General features: G+C 39.1%; 1 protein-coding gene across 1 annotated transcript in view; it reads right to left on the bottom strand.

Annotated features, from left to right (window-relative positions):
* Positions 1–372: 372 nt before the first annotated feature.
* The window catches only part of LOC136971690 (uncharacterized), a 44653-nt gene continuing 32980 nt past the window's right edge, over positions 373–12045 (bottom strand). Inside the window, exons 10-26 of the mRNA XM_067266166.1 lie at positions 11455–11549; positions 10743–10886; positions 9837–9901; positions 9023–9181; positions 8828–8895; positions 7902–8072; positions 6218–7803; positions 4167–4325; positions 3434–3619; positions 3241–3360; positions 2826–2987; positions 2639–2754; positions 2305–2379; positions 2005–2197; positions 1778–1925; positions 1062–1226; positions 373–935 (exon numbers count right to left, since the gene is read on the bottom strand). Of these exons, the coding sequence (XP_067122267.1) occupies positions 865–935; positions 1062–1226; positions 1778–1925; positions 2005–2197; positions 2305–2379; positions 2639–2754; positions 2826–2987; positions 3241–3360; positions 3434–3619; positions 4167–4325; positions 6218–7803; positions 7902–8072; positions 8828–8895; positions 9023–9181; positions 9837–9901; positions 10743–10886; positions 11455–11549 (3683 nt within the window). The 3' untranslated portion in view covers positions 373–864. The remainder of the gene's footprint in view (positions 936–1061; positions 1227–1777; positions 1926–2004; positions 2198–2304; positions 2380–2638; positions 2755–2825; positions 2988–3240; positions 3361–3433; positions 3620–4166; positions 4326–6217; positions 7804–7901; positions 8073–8827; positions 8896–9022; positions 9182–9836; positions 9902–10742; positions 10887–11454; positions 11550–12045) is intronic.

Genomic DNA, 12045 nt, shown 5'->3' with positions numbered 1-12045 from the left:
TTATCTCGATTGGAGTCGGACTTAATGACGAATTTACAATTTTTTTTTTTTTTAAATAAAATTCCATCCTCAAAATTAAGCTCTGCCATTTTATAACAATAACAAAGTTTATTGTAACAAAATCTCGTAACAGATGGCGCCACGCACAATTTCATTTATTATTATTAATAATATGAAATTTTATTTAAAAAAGTCTCGCAAATGGCTGCAGGATTCTTTTTATTGTTTTAATTTATTATTTAGGATTATTATTCGTTGTAATTTATACCTTAAATTAAGTGTGTTTACTGTTTATCGAAATGTGTACTGTTTTGGGTCTGGAAACAGATTTATTCACTTTCCATTATTTCTGATGGAGAACACAGAGAACAATTATTTAGAATTTCTTTTTATTTACACGTCCAAAAAGTACATTTGGTCGTCAGGTCGCGCGCGCGACGACGGGAAATTCGACAATGGCAAAATCCGGGTGATAAACACGCACGTGACGTAAACGAGGCAGAAAGTACGATCGGACGCACGTATATATACACACGGGGGCAACGCGACGCTTTAATAAAAACTTAAATACAATAGAACTCTCGTCGCCCGGTTATAAATAAATTAAAAAAGTCTATGTAGAGAACTTCCGGCTCTAAAATATCTTAAATTTATAAAAACAAAAAATAATAATAATTAACAATAGCCATAGAACTAACAATAAGAACAATTGCGCTACACTTTAGATCAGTGCGTGTGTGTTTGTTTGTGTATGTATGTATCGACAGCCAGCCAACTCCAACCGGGAAAATTCACCCCCCACCCCCGAGGTTCCGCTGCTCTGGAGGCAGAACCCCTACGTCAGAATCCAGAGGGGATGGAGATTCAGGTGTAAGGTCTGGTCGAATATTTATTCTCTTCGGGCAAATCCAGTCCGCTCTTCAGGGTTCGACGAACTGAAATTGTAAATTAGACCCATCATTAACGAAAAATTGTTATCCTCAGAACATCCTAAAACCTACATTTTACAGTGCACATCACCAGTATTGTGTTTGAGTCTTAAGTTAATATTGTGTACTCACGTGACTTTCTATCGCCGTAACGAGCCTTCTTCCTGACTCTGGGTTCCGTTCGGGTGGGTTGCGTGGTGGCAGTCTTCACCAGACTCTCGAGTATCTCGTCGTCGGCATCCGTCAGATTTTCGTCTCTCAGGATGGGTCCGTGTCTTCCTGGCGCGTGTCCCACACCTCGGAAGAAAATTTAAATATTGAAATTACGTCACAAAATCGCTTCGATTGTCGAAGATAAGGCTCGCTTGGCGTGCGACTTATGCCGATGCCATAGATCATGCGTTCCCGATATGATCTATGGTCTGCAGTGGCACGTTATAGTTTTGTGGGGCAAATTTGAATTAGGGAGCTCTACGTACAGTGTTGACTTCAAACAGTTTCGGTTCGGGGGGAGAATTTTTGAATCCCCCAGTATCCTCGTTCGTTTTTTAACGCCACCTTTGTACTGTGCCAGTGCACTCTGCGCTTGCACCAAACCGGTAATCTAGGACCCGAGATATGGCCCAAATTTAAATTTTGATATTCTTACTACAGTATTGAGTTTATAAAAGATTAGTCTGGGGACCCCGTTAGGGAGGTCCCCAGATAATTGTCCTTTTTGTCCATAGGATAACGCACCACTGATGGTCTGCCACTAAACATTTCCAAGTTTGCAACGGCACAAGTTTGTGTGTTACAGGCAAATCGAATTCGTTTGGGTCTTAGGAACAGCCACAACCTCTACTTACCAGGAACGAGTTTCGGTCGCCCTTTACTTCCGGGTAACGTTTTGTCCCACTTGTGCGACCTGGATTCTTCGTTTTCCACGTTTCCGTTCTTCAGGATCTGCCTGAGTTCCCGATCAGCCTGCTGCTCTTTGGTTCGGAATTTTGGTGTCTGTTCGAAATACAACAAAAATTGGGATTGGACCAACGACGGACAATCGGAAAACGTGAGAAAGGAAGCGATCAATTACTTCGGTAATCATTTTTCCTCTGGTCTTGTTACGTTCGCGGTGACTAGCTTTCTTCTCCATCTGCTGGATCACCCTTTCTCTGGTCGTCCTGTATTCCAGAGCGAATTCGCATATAATTTTACAGATGTGATTGACTTTGACGTCTTTGATGGTGTGAGCGACGAAACCGAAATACACCAGCAACTTATAGAACCTGGATAAGAAGATGACGGTTAAAATTGACGTCTGTCGCACGGAAATCGAATTCGGAATCCACGTCGCCTTTCGACGGATTTATTCTGGACATTCCTATTTACTTACCTATTAAGTACTCTCCTCTGGATAATTCCTAAGATGATGATCCTTTCCGCGCACTCGGCTAGAAATTCCGCCATCCTAAATGAAAAAATAAACAAATGGTTAACTGGAAATGTATCCGGCGATCCTCTCGTATTTCGAGAGGAGAAATGAGCGAAAGAATGTGGTTATTTTCGAGCGATACACGTCGAAGGTAAGGAGCGGTATCACGTTGGCGCGACGTCCTCCACAGTAAGCACCTTGCAGACGAGGTGCCAACAATTTCGACCACTCGACTGAGATAAAAAAGTGTTCGATGATATTTGCGGTAAGCGACAATAAAAAGGAAACTACTCACTTGACTCTCATGGAGGTGGAGCCATCGTGCTTGGCGATTACTTTCAGATAGTCCCAAGATGCCTTGCACTCGTTCTCCATTTTAGTTAAATTCCTGTTCACCTCGTCGAAATCCACCTGAAACGATGGAACAGTCAATACTTCAAAGTCTTAGTCCGTGACATTTTTGACACGGAAATAGGATTTACCTTCGATGCTCTGGCCACAGAACCCAATTCGGAATACAAGTCCGTCGAATTTGGGAACTTCTCCATGACGAACTGGCACAGATGGTGAAGAAGAGAATGCTTCTGGACCGTGTCTTTCACTTCGGGAACCTTCGCTAAATATTCTATGTTGAAACCCCTCGCCTGAAAATATTTATACCAATTATAAACAGGGCAATATTTCAATAATTGTTATGTCAGCTCAGTATCCGTGTGTGGATTAATACTCTCTCACCAGAGTATTAATTATTATTATTGACTTCAGACATTTTTCTACGGGGGTTTTTTTTGGGAAATATTTTCTTATGAAAGATTGGTTTGGGGCACCTTGTTGGTGAGAATCCCAGGCAATTGCCCTTTTTGCCCATAGGATAACGCGCCACCGAACATTACTTACCTCCACTCCATTTAAAAAGTTTCCAATGGAGAGGAGAGTTGCCAAAATTGACCGGAATGTTTGGCTCTTCTCTATTTCTTCCACTCCTTGTTTCAGATCCATCAAAGGTTCCACAACTTCCTGATATACAATAAATAATTATATGTAACGGTACAAAGTATAGCAAAATAGCAATAGGACTTTAAGAATTTACCTTTTCCATAGTGTCGTAGTCCAGGCGGAAAGCCCACAATTTCAATCTGGCTTCTAATTCGTTAATAGAGGATAGAATGAGCAGACATTGTTCGGCTGAACCTAGAGGAACATCCGGATTGGCCATTTGAGCTTCCGTTATTTTCGTCTTCTCCTCTTCCGTCGGCATCATGGTCGTCAGAATTTTCTATTTAAATACATAAATAATTCTAATTTTTAACGCGATTTCTTTCTATTGAATTATTGCGGTTAGTCTCTCCGAACACGGCATTTGCTTGTCTATTTTGTTAATAGAGTTTTCTTCGAGTGTCTAACGCCTAAATAGGGGACAATTCCTGTATAAATTCTTACCAGGAGGCACTTCGCTGAAATCGCCATGGATGATTGCCAATGGGATGCCTCCTGGGTTTAATATCGTACAGCAATGCATTCCCCTTAGATAACGCCCACGGGCGTTTTCTAAGGGGGGAATGCATTGCTGTACGATATTAAACCCAGGGGGCTAAGAGGGGATGCATTGCTGTACGATATTAAACCCAGGGGGCTAAGAGGGGATGCTTTGCTGTACGATATTAAACCCAGGGGGCTAAGAGGGGATGCTTTGCTGTATGATGTGTTAAACCACACTGTAATTAGAAAGCCTCCTGTTTTAGCGGGTACTTCGGAATATTTTCGGAATGTGGAGAAACAGAATAAATTACTACTACGAAAAAGACAAAAAAAGAACTCATTACTTCGATTCCTTCCCTGTTCATGATGATGCTGTCCATTTTCAGAATGGCCGTTTTAATGGTCCTCGGAGGCGGAAGCTTGGTCAGGCCGATGTTGATGGCATTCGAACGTTTCGTATCCAATACTACAATTTCGTTCTTTTTTCCGCTCTCTTGAGTTTTCTAAATATTAAAAAACAAACAAAAGGTATTTAAATTCACTCCATTACAGAATAAAGCGTTCATTTAGACGTCGACTACCCAGAAAGTACGCTTTAAGTTACCCTATTGGTGCACATTGCAACTATCGCCAACACAAAAAATACAACTTTTTTGCCGGGGATTTTAAAGGGGTCCGTCGTAAAGCGAAGCTCTAACGTATTGCAAATTTCACGAAGATCGTCGGACGGAAATTTCGTGAAAAATCAGGAACCGAAAACACTTAATTAATTAAATTCGAACGGTTTAAGCTAGTTTTTAAAAGATTCCGAGACTCGTCGAGGAATAAAACTAATTAAATAAGGTTAATTACGTAATAAATGACAAGAGTGGAAAATTCTCTTACCTCCTAAACACGAGAAAATGTCGAAATGTCAGTTGGTGGGGCGTAAATGGCAGCAAATATCCAAGAGAAAAATCAAACCAATTAGAAATCATGCATTGTTTATTTTAAATTCCTGTAAATTCTTCTTTACAGTTTTATAGCGATACAGTATACTCTTAATCTCCCCCTCGAAATAAAACAATACCCCGATTAATGGTTTCATTTTCGTAAAAATTGGGTTTACATTTTCTACGGCTCGCTTATTGCCGGGTACGAAAAATATAAGCCATATTCCAGAGTCGTGCAGCCATTATTTCTGAGGATTCGTGTTAAGCGGTATGACGTCAAAAGCAGTTCTCTCTTTAAAACATTAGGAAGCCCATTACGGGTTCGGCCAGACCCATAATGGCGGCCGGGTGATGAGGGATAGATCCGACGTATCCGGACGCATCACCCAGGAAAAATTCCCGGATCCTTTCGGATTTCGTGTCTCCCAGAGTGGTGCGTATCAGAATGAAAAACCACAGAACACTGGTGGGACTGGCTCCGTGGAGTTTTTGGCCAGTTTCCCGTAAAAAGTCCTCCCCTCGACAGATTTCTCACAGGCCACGTTGCCCAATACGAATAAACCAAACCTCCGGTGGTAGAGTGCCATCTTAACTACTCGGCCTTGATAAATTATAGGGCTCGGACCGGATTCGAACCCGAATTCCTCTGGTCGTATTGCTTGATTGCACCAATACAATTCAACGACGATGACATTTTTTGTAGACATTTTTCAATTATTAAGAATATACTGTATCACATTGCATGCAAATTTCCATGCGTCTTATAGTTATTCAAATTATACAGCATTAAATAATCTCTTTTTTTAAAAAAAATAAAAACAGAAAATTAAAATATGGATCTTTTAAAAGTTGAATTAAAAACTTTACTCAAATAATATAATAAAATGGTATTAAAATTCATTATATTGTTCACAAAAGCATTACTTAAATCATTTATTATTATTATTATTATTACAGCAAAAAAAAAAATCAAACAAATTATGATTTAAATTAAAATTACAAAAGAAACAACTGGTGAATATAAAGCATTAAGATCGCATCAAAATTTATTAATTATAAATTATTTATTTAGTGGAAAGTTAAACCCTCCCTATTCAAAGTCGTCTGAAAAAACGTCTACCGCCAATTTCTCCTCTGGTGGCGATTCCTGGAAGTGTTCTGCCGCAGAAATCGCATCCACGGGCGCCAAAAAGCATTCATATTGGGTTCGAATCCAGATCGGATCGGTCCTGAATCGATTCCAGATTCGGAAATTGGGCGAGATGCTCGACCCTCGTTTTCCCATCGACTGGATACGACGAGGCCTTTTCGATCTCATTGGCACACGAACCCGCGCAAATTTTAACCGCTAGATGTCTTTGCAGACGGCTTCGAATGGAAGTTATTTAATTACAATAACCCGGTATAAGTACAGTACATAGAAGGCATTAAAAAACAGTGCAAATAATTAATCTATTGCATACCTTATTCATAATATCTTTGGCTCTGCTTTCAAAGAGGTATTCCAGCTTCTGAGTATCCACGTTGATGACTTTTATCTCGTCCCATATTGTTCTCTTGATACCCGCCCTGTTCAGAAGCATTGGTTCTTCTCTAAATTCCCTCCAGAATAACTTGACGGTTTTCTTGTTCTTCGGATTTGATTTCTCCTGTTCTTGGTGTTTCTCCGGTTGCGGCGCGGATCTTCTGACCCACGGTGGAGCTTGCGGAGTAACCGCACTTTTCTGAGTGTTCATTAATAAAGGTGCCGTAGATTTCAATCCGAACGCCGAAGCCGGCGGCGGAGGAGGCGGTGGTGCTCCTCCCAAATTTGGTAATGGAGGAGGAGGTGGAGGAATTCCCATACCGGGAAGTGGAGGAGGAGGAGGCGGAGGACCAGCCATGCCCGGTGGAGGAGGGGGAGGAGGTGGGCCTCCCAAACCCGGTGGTGGGGGCGGAGGTGGTGGGCCGCAAGTAAACATCGGCGCTTGTTGCGGTGGCCCTACGGGCGCCAGAACGAAGCCTTGAGGTTTGAATATGTCCATGTCGTCCTTTTCGTCCAGATCGGTGAAATCTAAATCGTTAATTATTAAAGGGCGGGCGATGGTCTTCATGAGTTGCTCCCATTGAAAATCGTCACTCTTCTTCAAATCGAGGATGAACGAAGAACTTTTCTGAGGCGCAATGGGCACTTTCTGTTCCTGGCGGGTTCCGCCCGATATTAGGCCCTCTTTCGCTCTTCCGATAATACCGCTGGCGATAATACCGCTGTCACCCGACCGTATCCCTGGCGACTTTGGTCCCGGTATCTGTTTTCCGATCACCTTTCCCTGAATGTCTTGTATGCTGCCGTCTTTCTTCAGGGGAAACTTTTCTTCTCTTTGATTAGCAAATTCTCCGGATGGCGACTGAGACAGATTCTTTTTGTTTTCGTCTTCTTGGCTTTTACTGTACATCATGGAGAGCATCCACGACTTCTTGTTCGAATCCTTGCGAGTGTAAGGCGTCGGGCCTTTATTCATTTCCGTCTGGCTTCCCTTCTTGTTGAGGGGGTGCAAGGTCTGATCGAGTTTGGCACCGCTATCGTTTTTTATTAAGGGCGAACTGAGCTTGTTTGCCTGGGCGCTCACCCAACTGCCCTGTTTTGCAAGAGGAGGAGGCGGCAACTTTTCGCTCTTCTCCTGCTGGCTGTCTTGTCTGACGAAGGGAGACTTGATGTCGGCCTTACTGCCCTGTTTACTAAGAGGAACTTTGTTCGCATCGGGCCAACTGTCTTGTCGAACGAATTTTTTCCCTCCCGCTTCCGTTTGGCCGCTCTGTTTGTTGGCGATTTCGCTCTGGCTTCCCTGTTTCGCTAGTTTTTTCATGTAATTTTCCTTCGTTTCCGAAACGCTGTTCTGTCTGACCAGAGAAGGCTTTTTGTCGCCAATTTCCGTAATACTATTTTGTTTCTTCAGTTCGGGCTTCTTGTTCTCCACGGATTTCTGTCTCGTCAATTGCTGGTTTTTCCTATTCTCGTCTTCGATTTTACTCTCGAAACGATAGCGATGTTTTTCCACTAAAGACGGACCTATTTAAAAAATATATACAATAATGACGTTCCATATATCTTTAAAAAATGTATGGCACATCCGCTACATATGTGAATGTATCCGAAATAAAAAATACCGTGCTTTTCCTGCAATGGCGCTTTCTCTTCTCTGTCTGACGGGATGCTGTTTGTTCTCTGATACACTGGAGGAGAGGGAGCGATCTCTTGATTTATACCCAAAGCTTTATTCTGAGCTTCTCTTTCTCTTCTCCTGCGTAGAGCCGGCGTAATTTCCGTAACTTCCGTTGCTACCGAATAGAAATAAAAGAAAATATCAAAAGACACGTACACGGGATCCTTGGCGTACATTTCCTCAGACTGTTATGGTACGAAAGAACATATCACAATGAATTACTGGACTACCGATGGAAATCCTGCCTTGTAAAGTTGCTTTCTTGTTATAAATTTTGCTCCCAAGTTCTCTTACCTATAAAATGTGGAAGAAAAAAAATCCTTTCTTCCACGTTTTATAATAGAGTGAACGAGCAAGGTAACATGAATTGAGCAACCAATATGGCGGACGATTGTTCTGTTGGGCGAAGCGATGACGTTTTATTACGTGTCTTCATAGTACGGAGGTGATACTTTCATCTACTGATTATATTGGCGCGTTACAGTTTCACGGGGCCCAGGCGAATTTGAATTAGGAGGCCCGCGTACAGTATTGACTTCGGACACTTTACGTCGCATTTACCGGGCATTTTCGTGAGAAATTGGCCCCTATTTAGGTGTTACTAACGCGAAGAAAAACCGGAAAGCTCCACGTGACCAGGCGTGAACCCACGACCAACTGTCAGTGTTTAGTGGTTTCATCCACCGATGGGTACTCTTGTAGCGCAAGAAAGCTTTCGTTGCAACGATTTTTCTTTTTTTTTTTTCATTTCTTGCAGGGAACAGTTCTTAACGTTCGCTTATTCTACCATCAAATATATTTTAGTTGCAAAGAAGAAACGGCTTACGGTATGATTACGTACCCACCACACGTAGAGGGTTTTTCCCTTACCTGGAATGGCGGCGCTTCCGTTTTGCATCTGTCCTTCCGGTTTGCTCGAATCGTCGTTAGATATTTGTCTGAAAATAAAGAAATTTTTGATTTTTATAAAATGAAAATTGTAATTCTCGCTCATTTCACATCCGAAGTTAGATTCATTTAAATGTAATTTGCTGCGTGACCACAATAAAAAGTTAATAGCTTTACCTGGTTGTTCTCCTCCAAGGCATTTTTTCTTGTTGATTAGTTGTTTGAATATCCGGAGGTTTTATTTTCGACGATGATATGGACTTCCCCAATGAATGCCTCTTGCTCTTTCTCCTGTCGTTATCGTCTAAACAGATCTTCCGATTTCTCGGCATTTGTCTGAAAGAAACGTACCAACATTCAACACTCCAATCCGCCTCTTACCTGTATGACAATTATTCGACCGTCCACCGAAAACTTTCATTAATTAAATAACTTTCTTGTAGTGCAATGTTTAATAAAGGACACCACACCTTCCAATTAAAGCACTATATATATATAAATGCTTTCATTTATTATATCAATAGCTCCACACAGAGTGCTTATCTAAACTGTACAATGGTTTAGGATGGTTTAAGTAACTGATACTAGTTGTTAATCTTAATGCCATATTTAATGGTTTTTAATTCACCGAAACAATTAGTGTATAAGGAATAAGTAGGACAAGATAAATTACTTATCTACTCTCGTGATGCTAGATGTAAATTGTAAAACAGAAACAAGCCCGTTTAAGGAATATGTTAGATCTATTAGTTAATTGATCTCGTATGTTTTGCCTCCTCCGAAACAAAACCCTATGAGTGCCACCGAATTGAGAACTTATAGGATTTCTAAATCGTTCGCCGAGCATTCGAATGTTTAAAATACAACCCAAGTATGCACTGTTACTATTTCTCGACAAAAGTGTGGCCGCGTGGAATAAGTAACTACGACGTATCCGGGATTAAAAATGTAAGACATTTTGAAATAATAAATGCAGTTTTTAAAAACTAACCTGAGAGTAACGTCGTAGGGCAACGGTTTTCCATCGTCGTCGCCGTCTTCGTGTTTTAACACTGCCTAAAATTGAAATCGGAATCAATAGAAAGTAAAGTAAATTCGATAAATTGCTTCCTCTCTGCGTCAAAATACAAATAAGACACAAAGTATAAAAGAACACAATTATAATTGTTTACTTTACTAAAACTTGGAATTAACTGTTTTAAATATAAAAGTATTTATGTAAATTTTTGAGTTTGAATAAAGTAAAACATTACAGTTGTGTGCTTTTATACTTTATGTCTTGTTTGTATAATGACTTCTTTATGTTTTCATCTTACCAAAAATCCAATTATTAAGATTATTTTAGTAATAAATTGTGTAATTATGCCCAAAATACTTATTGTATTTATGAATTAAAATAGCCTAGTTATTGGTGAAGACATTTTGAAAAATGTATGAGGACTACAATTACAGGAAAAGTAACAAATGCTATTTTTTGTAATGTATAGGATAGTCAAAATATTGATTGTGTCTCCGTTAAGTGTACTTTTTGGATTTATTCTATTATACACATGTATCTCGATCACCTAAATCTAGTGTATTTGATGTATTTGGAGTTAATTATACAAAAAATGAAAATGCCAGGCTTTGTCACATTCTCAATTAGCCGAAAAGAGTGAGAATCACAGAAAAATTGCAGTGTTACAATGAAACGTATGCTTTAATATTACTATAAATATGCATAAATTTTGGGTAAAAATTGAATGATACTCATTAAGGCCAACTATCAGTTAACATCATCACTTACAAGTGGGATTGACACTAACAAGAATATACTGTATTAACATGCTAAACTAAATTTCAGATTTCATTAATACTTGTCATTTTAAAATCAATATTAATCGTTTTAAGGAATTACCTCGTAAATTTTTAACTGCTGCATGAGGTCGGGATCGATTCCTTTCTTATTCAAATAATGTTCGACGATCCATTTCATTCCCTGCTCTTCCAGAGCGTCGACCACGTCGTAATACGTATCTTGATCGGGAATGGCATTCAGAGTCTAATATTTCAAAATAAAAATTATAATTGTAATCGTAATCAACTTATTATTTAAATCTGTATATAAAATTTCGAATTTCCTACCAAATCCTTCATTTAATCATAAAAAATTTACTTATTTTTCATAAATGCATTGCTTCTTTGACAGTAAAGTTGTACATTTAGAAAGTTATCAATAGAGTATTGTTTAAATTAAGATAAAGAATATGTATAAGTTCTCATTTGCTTTCCATTGTATTGTATTCAATAGAACTTCATCACAATATTTTTAGTATAAATTTCATCCCTTGTTAAGAGTTGTGACCTTTTTTACATATAACTAAACTGTTCACCCTTAAAATTCAATTATAAAATTAATAATAAGTTGATAAATCTCTAAAATTTTACTAAAAACACACAGTGTATTTCCTGGTCAGGCAGATAAGTAACCGACCGCTCGGCTTGCTTACTTAGCTGCTCGACAACACTCCCGATATGTTAAAATACAAAAGATAAAAACTTACATTACGAAAACATTAATTTAGCAGTTGTTAATAACATAAGACTTTCATTAAAACCATTTTTATTACCTTGTTAATAAGCGTCATTGCATATATGAGAAGCTCGATATCCGACGAATCCTTTTCGTTCAACAGATTCATGATGTTGGACCAAGGTTTCACTCCTAAAATATTTATCAGGCTTTTAATTATTTCTCAACTAAATTAATATGATTACGATAATTAAATCATTAACCTAATCTTTGCATTTAAATTTATATACAGTCAAAACCTGTTTTTATGCGGTCAATAGGGACCGCAAAAAAAAGTCTCACATAGAAAATAACTCAAAACCGTACGAAATAGAATTTATTGACAACAGATGTCAGCACTTGACTGCATCATCTCGTCTATCGTCTGTTTTACATATTTTTGTCCAGGTAATGTTTTGTTGACTTAAAAAATAAATTATTTCATTTTTCGCATATTCATGCAATAATATTACTATAATAAGTGCATTTATGCTATAATAAGTTTATTTAGCTATAATAAGTCAATGACAAATCGCACGAGACTAGTCGCCAACTATACCGCACAAATAAAAAATCGCATAAAAAATCGCACAAAAAAAGACCGCATAAAAACAGGTTTGACTGTATACATATGTATATATAGGGATGA

This window comes from Centruroides vittatus, unplaced genomic scaffold, assembly GCF_030686945.1.
Source record: "Centruroides vittatus isolate TY-2023 unplaced genomic scaffold, ASM3068694v2 contig_2682, whole genome shotgun sequence".
In the NCBI taxonomy this organism is placed as follows: domain Eukaryota; kingdom Metazoa; phylum Arthropoda; class Arachnida; order Scorpiones; family Buthidae; genus Centruroides; species Centruroides vittatus.
Note: the sequence above shows the minus strand (reverse complement) of the source record. Positions and strands in the feature narration are given on the sequence as shown.